The sequence below is a fragment of the Podarcis muralis genome, chromosome 11, assembly GCF_964188315.1.
Source record: "Podarcis muralis chromosome 11, rPodMur119.hap1.1, whole genome shotgun sequence".
In the NCBI taxonomy this organism is placed as follows: Eukaryota; Metazoa; Chordata; class Lepidosauria; order Squamata; family Lacertidae; genus Podarcis; species Podarcis muralis.
The window spans coordinates 27,628,765-27,649,302 of NC_135665.1; the positions used below are offsets into that span (position 1 = coordinate 27,628,765).

The following is a 20,538-nucleotide window of genomic DNA, read 5'->3' on the forward strand; positions in this document are numbered from 1 at the left end:
AGGAGGAGGAGATGTCCTGGTTTTAAAATATCAGTAAGCTTTGAGGGCAGTGTTGGAGCAGAGCTTTGATGGTCAATTTGTAAAACAATCACTTATCTCAAGAGCACAAAACGTTTGAGCTGTGGCCTTATATGAATGCAGGGGCAAACCAGCTTTAGGATTAGATGGAAGCAGCCATCAGAAAGCTGCTGATTTTCTTAGTTATTAAATTTATTGTTAGGTTTGTATTTTACCGGTTATGTGATATTAGTTTTTGTATCGAACTCAGTTACTTGGAAGTTTTTAGGTTCCAAAGCAGTATATATTTAATAAACAAGATAGATGGATGATGATAGATGATAGATTGATAGATGATAGATGATAGAGCTAGACAGCTGCATTTTATAATTTGAAGAACATGTTTGTTTTTGACAAAGCCTTTGTTAGAAAGCTTCTAGAAGCTTTTATACATAAATTACACTGATGTAAGAGGCCACAGAATACAGCAAAAACCAGCTGTTCTACTGACATAGTAACAGTGTATCACCCTTCTTCACCACCAGCCTCCCTCCTCCCAATAACTGGTGCATGAGTTTGTTCTGCCCGTCAATTAGTATAGGTGCAATCTACATAAGCTTTGACAATGATGGCAAGTTGATAATGGTGGCAAGATTCCACCTGATTTAAATATAAGCTGTACTACTATAGTTTATTCAGAATTTGCATACTGGCTGTGAAGAACATTTTTTTTCACTATTTAAAACCATTTTAACCTGGTGTTTGGAACTTAGGCGGGATGGTGCCTGCTTAGGATGTGCAGTTCTAGAACTAGGGGGCTTACTCCCGGGTAAGTGAGTTTAGGATTGCAGGCGGGAACCCTGCCCCAGCAGAACTCAGGAGACCTTGTTACTGGGTCAGCGTGCATGAATTGTGCTGTAAAAGTGACTCTGTTAACCTTTAATACTCTCGAAGCATTTCTAAACCAGTACACGGTCTACATTTAGATTTTTGTTGTTTGCACAGATTTTTTCCCCCTGACAGACAACTCGTGTCACCTTTTGCCACCAGCCCCCAATCATAGCTGTCAACTTTTCCCTTTTCTTGCGAGGAATCCTACTCGGAATAAGAGAATTTCCCTTAAAAAAGGAAACCGTTGACAGCTATGCCCCCAATCCGTTTTTAGCTAGACTGCTGCCTCATGCCAGTCTTAGGGGAGGGTCTTATGGATTATTATTATCATTATGTCACTGAGCTTACCATTTATTCCACCGAGATCACCATTTATTTATTGCAAAAAACGAGAGCCCACTCTTTTTTTAAAAAGACGCACCACCAGAGAACCTGTTTTTGTTATTCTCGCCCCCCCGCCAAAAAAAATAGTATACAAACACCAGAAAGAATAAACGAAAGCATCCCGTTTTATTTTCTTTTTTTAAAAAAATGCAGATGTTTAAAATATCCTGCACTTATTTGTATGAAATAAAGTATTATTAGAGGGCTACGGAGGGACCCAGTTGGGAGGAAACTACAATTCCCAGGATGCCTTGCTCCTTCTTCCGGGAGAGGGCGGGGCCTGTCCAGGTGATCCCGGAAGGAGGTGGCCGCGGGCGAGTTACCTAAGCGTTCCTTGGAGGCGAAGAGCCGTAAGGTGGTGTAACGGTCTCTTCCAGGGTCCTTCCTTCAGCGCCCTTCCCCTGGTCTCAGCACCTTGCTTCGGAGGCCTCCCATTTTAACCCCCCCCGTTTTAAAGGGGTCCACATCTGCCTTCCCTTCCCAGAGCCGAGCCTGGCTGGACTTTGCCCCCGAAAGTTTCCTCTTTGGCGAGCAGGAGGGCAGGGGAGAAGGAGGATCCAGACTCTGGTACTATATTATATGGCAACAGGAGGATGCCAGAAGGGGTAGCGAGCAATCTGGGGGTTGCTGTCTAAAAAAAAAAAGGAGGGGGTGCGTCTTGTTCGTCAAGAATATAAAAAGGATTGGAAAACGTTTGTAGAGTATTTAAAAAAAAACACCAGTATAAACGAGTGAACAGATGAGCAGGACTTGAATAAATTCAGCAGTATAAGAGGAAGTCAGAGAAAATTAGTAAGAGTAGAGTAGAACTTGGGAAGTTAGAAGAGAGGGGAAGTGAAGTCCTTAGGTTGTCTTTAAGTTGTGTCCTTGTTTGGTTGTGGTTTTGCTTTCATTTTTTGCTTACCTTTTAATTTGTAGTTATTCTTTTAGAACTATGTAAAAAAAGACCACATGTAAATAAAGTTACTAAAAAAGAGGGGTGCAGGACAGTGCAAGTTTCACCTTTGGGATGAGCTCTAGGCGGTAGTCATCACATGATACGAGGCACTCTTTTTTTTTTTCCTCCCCCTGATTGGTTTAAGTGACCCAGCACTGGAATTTGGTATTGGAAACCAAGAGCTGACTGTGTTTCCAGATATATGCGGGCTTGCAGCCTTTAAGCTGGAAGCACATCCACTACAACTGCGGAGTAACTCTTCAAGTTACTATTCAAGCCTTTAGCTCAGGTGGTGGAGCATGAGGCTCTTAAGCCCAGGGACGTGTGTTCGAGCCCCACATTGGGCAAAAAAATTCCTGTATTGCAGGGGGTTGGACTAGATGACCCTGGTGTTTCTTTCCAACGCTACGGTTCTATGATTATCTTCAGGGTGTACAAACAGCTAGCTATCACCTCCCTCTTCTGGTGACTGTGCACATTTGTGAACCGGTTTCATGAAAACAGAAAATGGAAGAGTTCTGTTTTTATATGGATTGCGCAACCTTACACTATTAGGCCCTATTAGGTGGCAGAAGTTAAAAACAAAACATGTTGAGTGTGCTAAAGAGAAAGTACTTGCCAAGTGAGCCCTAGAGAAGTCTCTACCGCTGCTGGTGGTGGCATAAGCTGAGGAAAGCTTATGTGTTACAGTTCTGAGTTGTTTTTTCTGCAAACAGCCTGAATGGCTTTCCTGAAAATCATTTGAGGATGAGAGTTGTCCCGGTTACATTTAGCCATTTCCATTATATTGTCCTCAGTATATATTGCAATATAATATTAAACCAGATCAACACACTGTATACCCTTTTCATGTTTTTAAAACTTTGTTCGCAGAAAATGCAAGACGTTCAAGGGAATCCAAAGCAGCAGTTGATTTCTGAGCTTCACAATTTTGCTGCTGTTGGAGACAAGACCAGGCTTGCAACATTGCTCAGTCATTCTCCCTCACTTATCAATGAAACTGGGAAGAATGGTTGGACAGCCCTGATGTATGCTACTAGAAATGGGCACTTCGAGACCGTGCAGGCTCTGCTCGAAAAGGGGTGAGAAAAACACAGCCAACTAATTTATTCAAATTGTCTAAATATATTTGCTGCCGTGTTGCACAACACAGTGGAATGATTATATGGGGATTATATGGGAAAACGGAAATTGCTTATCTTCGTAGTTTTAATCCTGATAGAGCAATACAGACTCCTGAATTTGGGGCTAACATTAACGTTGGAATATAAAAGTAAATCAAATCCTCTTATATTTCAAACTCTCTTATTCTATGAACATCATGTACACAGAGATGCTTCCATTGATCATTTTGAAGCCCAGGGCAGGGGCTGGGGAGGTTAATTGTGCTAGCCACCATTTCTTGAATTGATAAGATTCACAAAGTAATAACTTTTTGCAAGAGAATTGGTGTATTTTGAGAGCAGGGTTTCCCAAACTTTGGTCCAAAGATACCAGTGGTGGGTACCCTTCATTCAGGGGCCCACAATGTGTCTAGGAGTTGAAGCAACAGCTGTGAACAGTGGGTGCAGTGTATTAAGTATTCATATTGATTTTTAATTGTATCTTAATGGATGCTTTTATTTCTTACATCAAATGCTATTATTGTTGTATGTTATGTTGTATCCTATGAAATTCAAATTATAATACATTAAATACAATACAGGCACACACATCCTCCAAACTTATGCACATTCCACTTGTTTGCGACTGCATTTATGTGGGTTGCCACAAAATAAATGAATCAATTGAGTGGCCCTCCATCGCTCAGGGCTGCTGCCCAGAAGTGAGCGAGGGAAGGTGCATCGTGCAGTGGTTTTATGGCACCTTATATGTTCTGAAGTTCTGTATAAAAATGTTGCTTATATTAAGGTGTGTTAACAATTTTTCATTTCATTTTATTTTTTTGAAATAAGGTGTGACAAGTCCATGACCAATGCATCCAACCAGACAGCACTGGACATTGCTAAATTTTGGGGCTATAAGAATATAGCTAACTTATTAGCTAATGTGAAGAGTGGACTGGAGCCATTTTTCCTGACCAGTGTAATTGGAGAACGCGAAATCTATTTTTGCAGGACATTGCTTGATAGGAAGAGTGAGAAGAGAACAGATGCGAAATGGTTGAACATAAAACAGAAGCAGCCAACTACTGTATACATCATTTTTTCAAATTTAAGTCCATTAGTTGCATCAGATGATGAAAAAGATACCTCCCAGTTTCCAAAAGTTAAACTCCATAAGCTTTCTTACAAGGATGTAAAGGAATACCTGGAGCAGCCAGAAACCATCACACTGATTTTTCTTGGAGTAGAACTTCAGGTGAAAGGCAGCTTGCCTCCTACTCTGAAGGGGAAAGAGGCAAGCAACGGTGAAGACGATAGTTTGGTTGCTTGGTTTGCACTCAGTATGGATGCTACTGCTGCTGATAGATTTATACAGAAGCATCAAGGGTGTTATTTTCTTCATCCACCTATGCCTTCCTTGCTGCAATTGTCTGAAAATGAAGCTGGTAAGATCCCTAAGTGTTTCTCTTTTTAGTAAAAAAATTGTCCAGTAACACCTTAGAGACCAACTGAGTTTGTTCTGGGTATAAGCTTTCGTGTGCATGCACACTTCTTCAGACATTTATTTCGACTGTGTTAGACCAACACGGCTACCTACCTGTCTCTTTTTAGTGCAGGGAGAAAACTGGTTGATTTTATTTATCCTTTTTAGTTCTCATTCCTAGCAAGGTTTTTCTGCATTCAATTTGTATTGTGGGCTACTGCTTACTGGATTGCCTGTATTGAGCATATGTCTTCAGCGAAAACCATAACATTGTTCTAGGAATAAGGTTATCACAGTCACTGCCGCGGACACATCTTGATGTGTCTTGCTTGACCTTCTTGTCCCCTTTCCTTCCTTGTTCTCTACTGCTGCTCCTCAAGATGCGGCTCTATTTTGTTTCTCGGCTAAAGAAAGTTAGGGCTGATTTTCCATTGCCCTTGTCTGCTGTCTCTCACAGAAGCATTCTGGTTACGTGAACCGCAATCTCATGGCTGTTTTGAAGATCAGGAACCTTTCAGTGATATGGAAACCCTGCTGTGGTTGAGCTTTCAAGGCTGTCATCTCACACCGTACTTTTGATGTAGTAAATCACCCCCATATGCAAAGACCCAAAGTGGCCAAAAGTAACACAGTATTAGAACGAGAACTGATGTATCAGCTTTAATAGCATAACATGAAAGGGTTCTTCTGTTGATTTTCATGGTGAATTGGAATGCTGATGTTGCAGTCTGTGCTGTAGAAAGAACCCTGCATGTTTATTATTTGCACTTTGTGGTTGCTTTTTTAAGGAGTCATCGCCCAGGCTAGATCTGTCCTGGCATGGGATAGCCGGTATCAGTTCTGCCCAACATGCGGCAGCGCAACCAAATTAGAAGATGGAGGCTACAAGAAATCCTGCTTAAAGAAAGACTGTCTCAGCCATCAGGGCATTCACAACACATGCTACCCACGAGTCGGTAAGAGAATTCCAAATACGTTGTTTTCTCCCCAATAGCGGTGCAAGAATTTCAGGGCAGCCCACTGTAGTTCCTTGCAATCTGAACTTATTATCTAGTTGAAACCAACCTAGTAAAACTGCACGTGCTGAAAGGGAGAAGGAAGGGACTGTGGCCAGCTGGAATAATCACATTAAAACATCGGTTCCTTGTTTATTTTTTTGTATTAAAAAAAGACCGTGACAGCTAGTATTAGTCATCCCTGGAGTAGATCCATTGAAATAAGTGGATTTAGGTTCATTGATACCAATGGATCTACTCCAAGGATGACTTAGTTGGCCATTCTATTCCTGTCAACTTGCACGCAAAACATATTCTAGTATAGATATTCTTTTTAAAGTTTTTACCTGATCTTTTGCATGCATAGTCTGACGTTGCTTCCACACTGTTTTATTGCCATCTTTCTTCCCTTTCCTCTCATAGCATGTATTTTATTTTGTTTTTAATCGTTAGTTCTTTATTTTGTCCTCGCGATCTTGACTGATATTACCAGTTCTGTAATATTCACAGAGAAAGTTGGATGTGGTATTAAGTGGTTCTTCAGAAGCTTAAACAAAGGAGAAGACATACAAGACCGCTGAGCCAACAGCTGGTGTTTCTAGTGACATTTCCTTAACAAAACTAGAAGTCAGCAAGATTTGAAACCTTTGCTGGATGCCTTGCAGCATATACATTTCCCACAGGTCATCAGTCTTTGAAACGTATTTACCTAATGGGATTGTCATATCCGTCATTTTGACAGCAAGGAAACGGTATAGGTTGAGCAGCCAACAGAAAGGGGAGAATGCAGCAAGAAGGTTGGATATCAAAGTGCAAAAGGATTGGTTTGATACTTAAAAGATGGTGCTCAGTTTGTTTAAAAGCCCACAGATTAAAAGCAGAGTCACAGAACAGTTATGAACAACAAAGCAACAGATTAAAAGCTTGAATGAAGCCATCAAATGGTGGTCAGGCCAAAGCCCTCTGATTTCCCCCTCAATCAATGATAGTTTGACATCAGAGAGGAGGACAAATGGGAATCATTTTATAACAATTCACACCAAAATATAGAGAAGAGTCACAGGGTCTGTTCAGATGCAAAATCAAACTATAGTGTTTGTTTTGGAGAATGAGCAGGCATAAACCTCAGACTCATATGCTCCCTCACACACTCAGGGAAGTATGTTTTGTACAAACTAGCAGTGCAAACCATGGCCATCACCTGAGGGATGCCTTAGTAGGGTTGGGGCCACCAGAAAATTATAAGGACTTTTCAATGTACTTTTGTTGTTACTGTTATCATTTACATTTATACCCCAATTTTCCTCCAAGGAGCTCAAGGTGACGTACATAGTTCTCCCGATGTCATCCTCACAGCAACCCTGTGGTGTAGGGTAGATTGAGAGTGATTGAGAGTGAGTGGTCACCCAGTGAAAACACACACTGGAGAAGATTATTCTATTCCAGAAAGGGACTCTGGAATAGATAATTGAGAGAAGACAGAAACGAATCCTGAAGCATAAGAGAGAATACTGTATCCAACAGGACCTGGAAAACCTGCTGTCGTGACACTGCTCTGCAGGAAGCTGAATCTGACTGTACTTTGAATTGTGCATTGCAGTTGAAAATGTATTCCACTGGACCATTAATCTGTGACTGAAGCTGAAGGCAAGAATTGTTGCTGATTAGGTCACTGCTTTCTGTCGAGTGTGCAACTAGGTCATTTACTCCAGAATTTATACCAAACGCATACTGCAGCTCAGGGTAATTTATCTCCCAAGTTCACTTTTGGTCTAGGCAGGTATATTCCCGCAAGACATTTGTGTTACAAAAAACAGGTGAATAAGTATTTTTAAGGAACCTGCATTAAGATTACCGTCTGGGGGGCTTGGAGAGAATTGGATTTCAGGCTTTTAAAGGAGATGATAATGCTGAGTGAGAATGAGCACACTTATGTTCTTTCTCGGTGTCTTTTGAAACAGTTTAAATTTGAATACATTTCTCTCACTTGAATTCTAGATCCCGTAGTGATAATGCAAGTTATTCATCCAGATGGGAACCACTGCCTTTTGGGAAGAAAAAAAAGATTTCCTTCAGGCATGTTTACTTGCCTTGCTGGATTTATAGAGCCTGGTGAGTTCTCTTTGTATATATTGTTTCTTTCCTTTATTTCCATCCCAGATGTTAAATATAAAACTACTCCTTTGCCCTTTGATTTCTGATTTTGAACTTTGGCCTGCAGCAAACCATATTACTGTGTATAGGCATACCTGGAAATCTGTTCTGTTTAATTTAATAATTCACTAATTTGTATACGCTGGCTGGTTCTGAAGTTGTGTAAGCAGACTGGGATGATTTTTGTCCCTTTCTCCTGTAGCTTCTGGCATCCCCAAAAAGAAAAATAACCAATTTCCCCAGGACTTTGGAACCCCTTCTGTGAAAGACTCCTTCCACAGAGGGGCTGTCATGGAACTAATCCATTGTCAGTTTTTTGGGATGTCAATTCTGCTTTCTTGTAACATACATTGTGGTCATTAAGTCTTTTTATGCCTACATATGTCTTATGTGCCTTGAAAAGTGAAGGCCACAGGGCATCCAAGATGTGCTCCAGGATTACAGCGAAATAGTTCTAAGGATATAACTGCACATGACTCTAAAGGCATGGTAAAAAGGTAAAGGACCCCTGGACAGTGTGGTGCTCATTTTGCTTCAGGCCGAGGGAGCCAGTGTTTGTCCACAGACAGCTTTCCGGGTCATGTGGCCAGCATGACTAAACCGCTTCTGGTGCAGCAGAACACAATGACGGAAACCAGAGCACACAGAAACACTGTTTACCTTCCTGACACAGCACTACTTATTTATCTACTTGCACTGGCATGCTTTCGAACTGCTAGGTTGGCAGGAACTGGGACAGAGCAACGGGAGCTCACCCTGTAGCGGGGATTTGGACCACCGACCTCCTGATCGGCAAGCCCAAGAGGCTCAGTGGTTTAAACCACAGCGCCACCCATGTTCCCCCTAAAGGCATGATGTCAAGGTGACTATTATAGATGCATTTTTATTGGAAATATTGCCTTCCTTTTAGTTGTGATACTTCTGATTTGTGTTCTGATCTGTGCAGAAAGTTTTAGATCTTTTGAGATGCTATAAAGTACAGGACGTGATTCTAGCTTGGAGCTTTGTCAGTTAACTGTTCTTTCCCTTCTTTGATTAGGTGAGACAATTGAAAATGCTGTTCGAAGAGAAGTAGAGGAGGAAAGTGGAGTTAAAGTGGGCCATGTTCAGTATGTCTCTTGTCAACCATGGCCGATGCCTTCGTCCCTAATGATTGGCTGCATAGCGGCGGCAGTGTCTACAGAAATTAAAGTTGACAACATTGAAATAGAAGATGCCCGCTGGTTCAGTAGAGAAGAGGTAAAGTTCAATTTAATTTCCTTTCTTATTGATTGCCCTCTGACTGTATTGGTTAGAGCATGCAGTATGGATATGCTTTTTTTCCCAGGCAGACAAAAGAGTCCTCGTACTCTCCTTATTGTACAGTGATTACGTTGAAATTGAAAATTATGTGTTGCTAAAAGAATTGGTATAGACAGTTGTTCCTGTATTGAGCCCATAGATCTTTCCAGTAAGTTGCATAGACAAATTTCATAAACAAGCTCTAAAAGTCCTGTAGACATAGCAATCATCCGGATTTGGCTTTACCTTTTGTGCCATCCTGCTACTAATAGAGATGAAAATAGAAGAGGTGATCCTCTTTTTATAATAATAGCTTCCATTTGTATAAAAGTATTCAGACTCTCAACTTTCAGGATAATATACCACTAAAAAGTTGAATCATAGAGTGACATGGTTCCTATTTTTAACATTTGGCTGTTTTCATTTCCAACAATCATAATTTAAGGGGCAGATCAGATAAATGCAATTCAGAGACCACCCAGCTGCCCCTTGCTTATACTCACTGAAAAACAAAGTGTAATCGGCAAACGTGTTGGATTACATACATACACCAAGGCCTAGGATATATTAGTGTCTTTGATATTTTCTAGAAACGGTCATGGAGCATGCGTGTGGTTTTTCTCCCACAGGTTTAGTCATACATTCAGCAGAGAGAAATAGTAAACGATTAATTGCACAAGGAGGAGTGAGCTCAAATACTTTATGAAACAAATTGGGGCTAGCCCAGTTGCACATCTCTTCTCTGAAGCAATTGGCTGCTAGCCATAAAATCCTTCATATAGTGGATCATTAACCTGATGAACTACGCAAATTTCTTTGCTGGATTTAACTTGCTCAAATATGATATTTTGTATATTTCAGGTTTTGGGAATTCTGAACAAAAGGAACCAGAGTGCGTTCTTTGTGCCACCACATCAAGCCATTGCACACCAGTTGATAAAGCACTGGATTGGAATGAACGCTAATCTTTAAATCCAGCGAGCTGATTTATCTGTCTTGTATCACTGCTGTAGCTGCTACTGTGTTGGAATTAAACTAGATGTAATTAATCATTCAGCATCACATGTGACCATTTTAGGGATTTTGCAGTACAGTTGTGCATGTGTACTTTCTTCGAGTACAGAGGTCATTGCTCCCTGGTAAAACGTGTTAGGATTGCAACCTCAATCTTTTAGTCTCCAGAATATATTTGTGCATACACTTCCTTTTTCAAATCGCTCAAGGTCTAACATTGCCTAAAGTCGGGGATGAGAGAGGACCTTTTCAAATGTAACTTCCCACCTGAAAGTTGCATTCGCTTCCAACTGGTTACTCTTGATTTTACAGAGTTTACTTACACCTCTCTGATTTTAGCTTTCCCGGGCTGTTGCTTCAGGCTATGATACACTTACAGCCTAAATCATTCTACCTAAAGGCATTCAGCCGTTTCTCAAAACCAGAGCAGAAGAAAATAAGCTTTCACTGGGCTGAAAATACGGATTGCAATGCTTTTGTGTACTGGAGCAGGCTCTTGAGCCTAACACGTGGATACCTGTATTTCAGGGACTTTTTTGCTTCGCAGACGAGCCATTAGGATAGAGGAAGACTGGGAGGGATATCTACTAGAAGCAGGTATCCTAAGGCCTCTGTATCCCTCAGCCACAGGCTGCTGCAAAAGCCACTTTTAAATAATTGGAGGACAGTGCCTTATGATTTTTCCACATAAATATAAACCTCTTCATTCCTATGATAGACCCCAATGAAACAGTTATCCTGCTGTACTTCGGTTGCCGGAGCCTCATTTGCACAAATGGTACACCAAATCCAATATGGACAGTAAGTAAGGTTGACATTTGAGTAAGTGAGGCTATACATTGTGCTTCATCACCCCTTGAATACTCTGCTGAAAGCTTATGCCGCACTCAATTTCCTTATTTGTAGTTTGCCACAAAAGTATCTGCTGTTGGTGTTTTATTGTGATACAGTCTTATTAAATATATTTTGCCTAAGATGTTGCTTAAGTTTGCCCTAACTTTGTTTTTTAAAATAAGAATTAACGCAAGGGGGGAAAAACCCCTGGCCTTATCTTTCTCTCCCCCCTCAGTCTGTTAAAACACGTGAAGGAAAAAAGGTGGGTGCCAATAGGCTGATTAAAGGTAGGCCATTCTTGAAGCTCCATGGAATTAAATATACTAATCAGATTCTGAGCTTATGGGACAAAAATAGCAATGGAAAGAAGTAGACCAGGCCAATGACACTTAACAAGACTGTCTCGTCTCTTCGCTTTGTTTGGATGCCAATTTTTGTTTTAACCTCCTTGAAAAACTAGAAAGACTTTATATAGAATTTGCTCAGGTAAGTTGCTTTTCTTGTTCTTGCTACACCACTGACAATAAACTATATGCTTTTTCTCCCTCACCAGTCAGGTGGCTAGAGGCATTCACTTGTACCGTTATTACTGACCTAAGTTTTACAGTAAAAAAAAAAGGGATAAGTAAAAGGAGAAGAGAAGTGATGGTGGGGGGACAGGGGTTGAATAATAAACCCCAATAGGTTTCCTAGTAGATCCACATAGTGACCTTCTTAATGCAACAACTGAATCATAACTTGGTGGTAGAGTATTTGCTTTGCATCTCTGCTGCCTGCTTTAGCAAATGGGAATCGTATCTAAGGAAAATATTTAGCTCCTAGTCTCTGTAAGTATTTCTCTTTGTATATCACTAGCCAAATGTCAGCCAGATCTGATGCGACAATATAATTCTGTTAATTCACCATGTTTGCTCCTATGAAATGCAAACATTGTCTAATTTTCCACGATGAGAAAATCAACTCCTCTTAGCCATGAAGAAAATTGCTTTTGAACAAATAACTTGCAATTCTAAAGGAGCACACTTACATAGAAGTAAGTCCAACTGAATTCAGTCCAATTTACTTCTGGGTAGAACTGCATAGGATTGTACTGGAATATTGTACGGGGTATAAATAAAAATTATTATTATTATTACTGTTAATCAACTTCAGAGTAAAATTAGTTCTAGGTTTTTAAGTGTGTGTTTTTTTAAAAAAATTACTCAGCAAGTTCAAGCCTAACCCATTTTCTTTGTAGCAAATCTTATTAAATGCAATGCTGTTTACTTCTGTGAATAAGTGTACTTGGGATCGTTGCTTACTTCATCAAGTGTGTAATTTGACTATATCAGAATATACTTTTAAGTAAATCCTCTGAACATCTTGCTAGTCTTATCAAAAGGTACACCACACTTTTTAAGATGATTTGCTGTAGTGGGATCCCAAATTCACTTCAAATTTTGCTTTGGGTGATATCTAGTAATTTAGGAATATGCAACTCCACCTCTGAAAAAAAATAGTTATCTGTATATTTGCTTTCAATTGTTTTCTGCTGCTTTTGAGGGCAACTCATAATTCTAAGATTCACACACACACACACACACACATTTTATACCACAGTGTGAAGTGGGAAATTTTCCAGTGCTTTATTTTTCCACATAAAAATTTCCATTTCATAAGTTTATTAATGAATCTATAGGTATCAATTGCAAGTCCAATATTAGTCACACTTAACAGTTTAAACATTTCTAGCTTTCTATACTAAATACAGGTAAAATAAAAATGCTAAATTGGAGCACTCTTCAGCACATCAGAAAAAGCTTGGATACAAATTAAACTGCATTGGAAAATTTTGCAATTCAAAATTCTCCAGAGAACACACACATCACATGGCTCTGCACCTCTAATATGAATGAAAAGCAATACATCATGGTACGTATCGCCTACATTGGTCTCTATAGCCACAGCGCTGTAATTCTACAACAGTTTTGATTTATCCCTGAAGACGCACTGTTCCATTGTCTCCTGAGACAAACAGATGCCAGGAAACTAGAGAGCAAAATTATGATTTTGTCTAAAATTAAAGAGTCTTCATACTGTTTTAAGGAAATGAATCAAAACTGAGGAGAATATCAATACTGATAATTATTTTCAACTCCACTTAATTAGAGTACTAGTTTTGATGTCTTCTCAGGCTCTATTTGGTAAGTTTTTCAATTAATTAATTAATTTCAATTAACTACATACAACCAACACACCTGGGCTGGATTGGTGGTCAATGCAAAGCTGGTAAGAAAGTTCTGGCTAAGATAATTAGGGATTGTCATAGGAATCCATCGGAGGAATCTGTGGTTTGAATCTGTGTTTAAATTTAATCTCAGTGATGAGTTCCGAGTCAATCGAGACGTGAAGTAGAAGTTTCTTGATTGGAACTTCTGGGGTCTGGGTTCTTCCATGGCTGCATTTTATTTAAAATTAAAATTAAAAAATCTAGATTGGAAACTTGGAAAGTGATGTGAGGTTATCCCTTCCCCACGCTGCCATTTCTCCATGGGAAATCATATTCCACCAACGTTGTTGTTTGCCCTTGTTGGGGGAAGAGTTCATGTATTGTGGAGAAAACTGCAAAATGCAAAGTCTGAAAGAGATGAATAAACCAGTGGAAAGGAAGAGCTGTTAAAAAGTGGAAGGTGTAAAAGACCAGAGTGGTAAAACTAGATCATTTTGAAGGGATACATGCTTTGTGCAGTCTATGATGCTATGGTCACTCTTGGGTTTTTTTAGTGAAAGAAAAATGTTTTATTGCACAGAGTCATAGGATTGTAGAGTTGGAAGGGACCACAAGTACAATCTAGACCAACCCCCTGCAATGCAGGAATTTTTTGTGTAAGGTGGGGCTCACTGAGAGCCAGTGTGGTGTAGTGGTTAAGAGCGGTAGTCTCGTAATCTGGGGAACCGGGTTCGCGTCTCCGCTCCTCCACATGCAGCTGCTGGGTGACCTTGGGCCAGTCACACTTCTCTGAAGTCTCTCAGCCCCACTTACCTCACAGAGTGTTTGTTGTGGGGGAGGAAGGGAAAGGAGAATGTTAGCCGCTTTGAGACTCCTTAAAGGGAGTGAAAGGCGGGATATCAAATCCAAACTCCTCCTCCTCCTCCTCAAACCTACGACCCTAAGATTAAAAGTCTCGTGCTGTACCAACTGAGCTGTCTAACAAACTGCAGATTTTGATACCAAGGCTGAGATACTATGAATGTTTTATGACTATAAAAGTCATATTTTGGAAATGTGCTATTTTAACCAAACTTTTCATCACAGGAGAAAAGTAATCACATTATTTTATAAATAATTTTATAAAATTCCACTCCATTTTTTTCTTTTTTTTTGTCGTTTTTGGCCTTCTTCTTGATTTTGTTTGTCTTCTCTTTCCAGGCAATGCTCCTCATTATAAAGTCATTTCTCTCCTTGTTTTTCAGAAATAAGCAGTTTAGAAGCTAGCAGCTTATAAATAAAATAAGGTTTCATGCTAGGGCAGGTATTGCACATAATGATAGGTGCCATAAGAAAAAATGTGAATGATTTGGTGGGCAAATATTAGTAACTTCTTTGTTACTTAACTGTTCATTCTGGATCCAGCCAGAATGCTGCTACTTGTTTGGGAATAACCTTGTGACATGAACACTATTTCCATATGGCATGAGTCTAATCTTGTAAATGGCTGAGCAGCACTGCCATCTTTGAGACGAGGAAAGTAGGGTGTTAGGTACTTTCTAAGTTTAGGAGCTTGATAAGGACTTGATCTTGCAATCCTCATTCATTCATGTAATCCTTATGGAAGTCAATGGGGCCATTCATATGTCTGAGGATTGTTGGATCAGTGTCATTCCCATTAGCCTCAACGGACCTTGAAGAGAAACCTGCAGTGTGGCAGGTGGTGGGGAAGGAAAACAACTGAAGACATCCAGTGCAGTTCTTTAGAAGGCTGCATAAGATGACTGCACACACGTGTGTCAGGATTGGGTGTGTTGTCCGCTGGCAGTAATGCCACTGTGAGACTATTCGCCAGTATTTTAATAAGAATGTTCTTATCATACCATTGCATGGAGCTTCTAGCGAGCTCACGCAGCCAATTGCCAGGCTTTTAAGGTTCACACTCTTTCAACTCAAGAAATCTTGATTTTAAAAACTCAAGGCATTCCACCTGATTTCACTAAACTAATAGCAGATTGGAAGAACACAAACTGCTTCTTAAAGCAATAAACCCAGATGCCAACTTTGCTGCCACATACACCTGGACAACACCATTACTGGCCCCAACAACACCAAACATACCATCTCAGGAATATTTAATTGCCCATCTTCTAACATTGTGTATGCTATCAAATGCCAACAGTGCCCTTCAGCTCTCTGTATTGGACAAACAGGCCAAACCCTATGCCAAAGGATAAATGGACATAAATCTGACATCAGGAATCACAAGACAGAGAAACCAGTAGGAGAACATTTCAATATAGTGTTCCAGGACATTCTATACAAGATCTCAAAGTAGTTGTCATATTACAAAATAATTTCAGAAATAGACTGGAAAGAGAAGTTGCTGAATTACAACTTATTACCAAACTTAAAACCATGGAGAGACCTGGTCTGAATAGAGACATTGGATTCTTATCTCATTATACACGATAAAGCTATTTTCGGCCATCTCATCCCTTGCTTTTTCCTGTAAGAACAATTGCAGTTGTTAACAGTCGTCAACAGGTTTACCACACCTATCGGCCAATCACCCATTCCCACCACCCTTCTGAGTAATACCTCTCCCCACCATCTCACTATATATAAGGACCTGGTGACTTCTGTTTCAGTGCATTTGAAGAAGTGTGCATGCACATGAAAGCTCATAACCAATAACTAACTTAGTTGGTCTCTAAGGTGCTACTGGAAGGAATTTTTTTATTTTGTTTTGACTACGGCAGACCAACATGGCTACCTACCTTTATCTGCTTCTTAAAGGATCATCTGTTTTATGCAGGGGCAAGAAGAAGGGCGTCTGAAGTTTGGGCTTCTCTGTGAGGTCTGTAAGAAGCCAGGTTAAATTATTTTTTAGGAGAGCTGGATGCAGATGGTCTATGGACATTGATCTTCACATGGTCTTGCAGAGTGTGATAAACGAACATTAATAAATTCCAACAGAATCCACCACGATTACAGCCAACACATCTGTAAGATGTAATAAGCTTTCTGGAATGATTTCTTCCTCCTCCTGCTATATCTTTATATAGTGTACTGATCATCTCCTTGCTGCCGAAGAGGGAAGCAGAAGAAACCCATGAAACAAATAAATAGAAATATGTTCATGCACCTCATATGTTTTTTTATCATTTGGCTTCACTGGATGACCCTGCATTCTGGTCTTATGAGAGAGATGTTTCCCTATGTACATGAACATTCCCTTTAATGTGAACTGAAAGTGCCAAGGAGATGTCGCAAAATTCACTTTGTTCCGGGTATGCTTAACCTTTTGGGTAGCATCCAGACATTCAAACCAAGATCGTTCGGACCTAGAAAAATTCATAGATAAATATCACCCACCTGGTTTTGATGAAGTCCATTTCTGCCTCTATCAGATTTGTTTAGCCAACCTTTTCGGGGGATATTGTGCAGCCCATAAAAAAGTTATTCCCTAAGTGGAGATGTTAGAGACATTCTTTAAGGGGGAAATTGCTTAAAGTATTAGTGTGACTCTTCGATCCATAAGAATGATGAATCACACTGTTACTTGTACAGAGCTTTGAAAGCGCCCATTTTAAGTTGATCCTTTTAAGATGGCTGTACTTTCAAAAAGGTATATATTGCTATATTCTGCTATTAAGAGTTAAGGGTGGAGGGGAAACTCACGCAGTCTATCTTTTCATCATCTGACAGTTAAAGTGTTCCGTTTTTTAAAAATAGAGATTTTTCTAAGTACCATGTCAACAAAAGTGACAGAGCTAAAAACTTCCTATCAACACCCTTCAAAAAAACGGATATCTTGAGTTCCGTAGCAGCTTTTTATATTTATAATCTGACATTATAAAATATTTTACTCTTGCAGTACTGTCAATTAATGCCTTGGACTTTAAAATTGCACTGCCACTGAATGAAACTCATAATCATTTCATGCATTGCCCACAGTGGCACCTGGCAAGCTCCTAAGCTCTGTATGATTTTAATCAGTAATTAAAGCACTATATTCAGCACTTTGCCAAACAGAGAGGTTAAACAGGGAGAGCCCTGCTAGAATTACCTGTGGGATTAGAAGGGATGTTTTTTTGTTTGTAGAGAATAACACTTCTTAAATTAGCCAGTGGATGCCTGTTCATGATTGCTACTGCCTTTTTTTAAAATAGAAAGTGTCAAACATAATATTCAGGGACTACAGTTTCTCCCCCACCTAAAGTGATTGACAAGGCAGTGGTCAAGTGTTGGGTGCTCCAGCTCAACCAAGCACCCCATTGTGGGAAAATCCAGTGAAGTCGTGTTATTTAATTCATTTATTCTATCCCACTTTTCCTCCTAACAAGCTCAAGGCAACATATGTTCTCACCCCCAATTTTATCCTCATGACAATAGCTCAGTTGGTTAAAGCGTGGTGCTGATAATGTCAAGGTTGCAAATTCAATCCCTGTATGGGACTGCTGTATATCCCTGCATTACAGGAGGTTCCTCAGGGTCTCTTCCAACTCCACAATTCTATGATTCTATGATAACCTTTGAGGTAGGTTAGGCTGTGACTGGTCCAAGGACATCCAGTGTGCTTCATGGCTGAGAGGGGATTCAGGGACATCAGAAGCTACCTTAGAGAGGGCCAGACCATTGGTCCATCTAGCAAAGCAGTGTTGAACTTCTGGTTTGCAGATTAATGTGGAATAATGGAACAAATCTACTATTTCAACCTACTGGTTCAATCTGGAGCCAGACTAAATTAGTTGAGCAGAATTCATGGCTAACTGGTCCCATTGGCTTCAGGTAGAACCAAGTATGACTTAGTTTGGATTTAACCTGGTTTGTCAAGATATACAGTATCTATCTGATCAGGGGGGTGTGAATGACTCACTGGCCATTTCTAATACTTCCTGAGCCTTCAAATAGTGTTTCAGAAAAACTGAATCAGAACAACCATAACATTCAAAAATACGAAATTTTGCCAGTGACTAGAGCATTGCCCCTCAATCTGGCCTCAGCAAGCCCCACCTGCCTGCCTTGTTGCCTACAACCAGGGGGTAGCATTGGCTGGTAGGTCCTTGACTTAGATGTCTTTGTACAACTCAGTGGAGACAAGGATGGCGACAAAACTAGAATTAAGAGCAGCTGGATAGCTCAGTCGGTGGAGTGTAATACTCTTAATCTCAGGGTTCTGGGTTCATGCCCCACCTTGACCAAAAGATCCCTGCATTGCAGGGGATTGGACTAGATCAGTGTTTCCCAACCTTGTGCCTCCAGCTGTTTTTGGCCTACAATTCCCATCATCCCTTGCCACTGGTCTTGCTAGTCAGGGATGATGGGAGTTGTAGGCCAAAAACATCTGGAGGCACAAGGTTGGGAAACACTGGACTAGATGACTCTTGTGGTCTCTTCCAACTCTACAGTTCTATGATTCTAAGTAGCTCTGCCTGTCATTGGTTCTGGCTCCACCTGCTGTTGGTCTCCCTTCTATCCACTCTACCAGTTCCATTGAGAACCAGCCAATTACAGTGGTACCTCGGTCTACGAACAGCCCTGTTAACGAATGCTTTGGACAACGAACCCTGCAAAAGCGGAAGTAGGTGTTCCAGTTAGCGAACTTTGCCCCAGAAGACGAACAGAAACTGAACACCAGCGGTGGGAGGCCTCATTAGGGAAAGTGTGCGCCTCGGTTTAAGAACGCTTTGGTTTAAGAACGGACCTCCGGAAAGGTTCGTAATCCAAGGTACCACTGTACTGCATTTTGCCAACATTGCAAGGGAACTTGGTGCTGTATCAGATGATAGGTGAAGCCGTTCAACATACTGTCAGCTTGGGCTTCTTATCTAGTTCTGAACTTATCTGTGGATATTGACCTGGAAAAGGAGACAAAGAGGAGAGCAAACCTGAAAATGAATACTTTCTAATGATTATCTCCCTATCCCATTGCAGAGCAGAAGAGCACTGAGAACATTCAGGCCTCCAACATGAGCAGGAAAAGGAGGAGAAGCTACAAGAGCAGGAAAAGCTCAGATACCAGGGAAAGTAAGTTTGCAACAATGGTTTACCTGATAATAGGGACTAGGTTGGTGATCCTTGAAAACTCCTTCCCTTGCAAGCACCAGTTGCCAAAAATGTGGCCTGTGCTGAATGGGATGGGATGCATCCCAAAGATAAATAATGGAAATCAATATGGTGCAGCGTCATAAAGCTATTTTCTGCTGGAATTGCTGATGTGTTCCTCATGCTAATATTTATTCCTGAAAAAAATATAAATGGGAGCAGTAGCTTTATGAGATGAGGTTTCAGCCCTGTGGGATTACAGTTTGTTTCAGGATATGCACTTTTCAAAAGGCTGTTTTTAACTCTTTCACTTTATGCTTAATAGGTGAAATGCAGACTCTGCTCAGTTCAGTGTCCAAATTCTCAGTGAGTTCAGTCACCGCTGAATATTTCGTGTCCTCAGATATGCCACTGTGCAGTTTCTATGCCATATACTTGCTCTTGATTGTTTACATGGAGAGCTTATAGGATTTATGTAAGCACACACAAGTTTTTAGTGCTTGGTGTTTAGTTATGTTTTTATATTATATTGGTAGCCACCCAGAGTGGCTGGGACAACCCAAGCAGATAGGTGGGCTGATGATGTTGTTGTTGTTGATGATGATGATATTTATCACCCCTTGTGATTAACCACATGGCCTAAATGGAGGGCAAGATGCCAGTCAATAATAGGAGACCATGGAAACTTTCCTATATGCAAACCAGGCTCTCACGCAACTTGGACACCAAAAGAGAGTTTTTCATGCCCTTTGCAGTGGAGCTAGGTCAATTACACTGATTGTTCGGCTTCCTGCCAAACGGAAAGGCGACCACCCATTGAAGGGACCCGAGAGAGAAGTCATCATGCTTTCCAGCTGACTTGTATTGGTAGATCTATAACAATTCATTTATTCTGGATGTGGAATATTATGACTGAGCGTAGTAATGACAACTTAGTTGCTATTGATGAATTCATACAGGCAGGGTGTAGGGGCCAAGGGAAACGCAGCTGCTGCCAAGTATGACAAATGATGGCTTCTTGTGAACTGTGGGAGCAGCTGAGCATAATAAGCATGTACCATATAAGTGGGGTGTACTGTTGAGCGGCAGCGAGGGGGGGGGAGAGACGCAGAGAAATCAACTGTTTGGCATATTGCAAGTCAGCAATTATAAATGCATGCACCGCTTCCAAAAATAACCTTTCGTAAGATTAGTAGAGTTTGTGGAAGCTCGCAATAACAATG

General features: G+C 40.6%; 2 protein-coding genes across 4 annotated transcripts in view; both read left to right on the forward strand.

The window, feature by feature from the left end:
• Positions 1-1,544: 1,544 nt before the first annotated feature.
• Positions 1,545-11,216, forward strand: NUDT12 (nudix hydrolase 12). Of its 3 annotated transcripts, none has more exons than XM_028748938.2 (7): positions 1,545-1,627; positions 3,083-3,291; positions 4,165-4,760; positions 5,587-5,754; positions 7,792-7,905; positions 8,987-9,186; positions 10,090-11,216. In XM_028748938.2, exons 2-7 carry the CDS (start codon positions 3,086-3,088, stop codon positions 10,198-10,200), a joined length of 1,395 nt encoding a protein of 464 aa, XP_028604771.2. In that variant the 5' UTR covers positions 1,545-1,627; positions 3,083-3,085; the 3' UTR covers positions 10,201-11,216. The 3 variants fall into 3 exon arrangements, with proteins under 3 accessions (XP_028604771.2, XP_028604770.2, XP_077792281.1); XM_028748937.2 differs by having other exon boundaries at positions 1,568-1,839; XM_077936155.1 differs by lacking the exons at positions 1,545-1,627; positions 10,090-11,216 and having other exon boundaries at positions 3,063-3,291; positions 8,987-10,025.
• Positions 11,217-18,622: 7,406 nt separating this feature from the next.
• LOC114606100 (uncharacterized) overlaps positions 18,623-20,538 on the forward strand; it is a 41,974-nt gene continuing 40,058 nt past the window's right edge. The window contains exon 1 of the mRNA XM_028747861.2: positions 18,623-19,297. Within this exon, the coding sequence (XP_028603694.2) occupies positions 19,240-19,297 (58 nt within the window). The 5' untranslated portion in view covers positions 18,623-19,239. The remainder of the gene's footprint in view (positions 19,298-20,538) is intronic.

Bases quoted from the DNA above. Each gene is read 5' to 3' on its own strand.
- NUDT12 (XM_077936155.1), top strand. From the start codon at position 3,086: ATGCAAGACGTTCAAGGGAATCCAAAGCAGCAGTTGATTTCTGAGCTT. The intron at 3,292-4,164 runs GTGAGAAAAACA...TTTTGAAATAAG, and splicing joins CAGGCTCTGCTCGAAAAGGG to GTGTGACAAGTCCATGACCA. The intron at 5,755-7,791 runs GTAAGAGAATTC...CTTGAATTCTAG, and splicing joins CACATGCTACCCACGAGTCG to ATCCCGTAGTGATAATGCAA.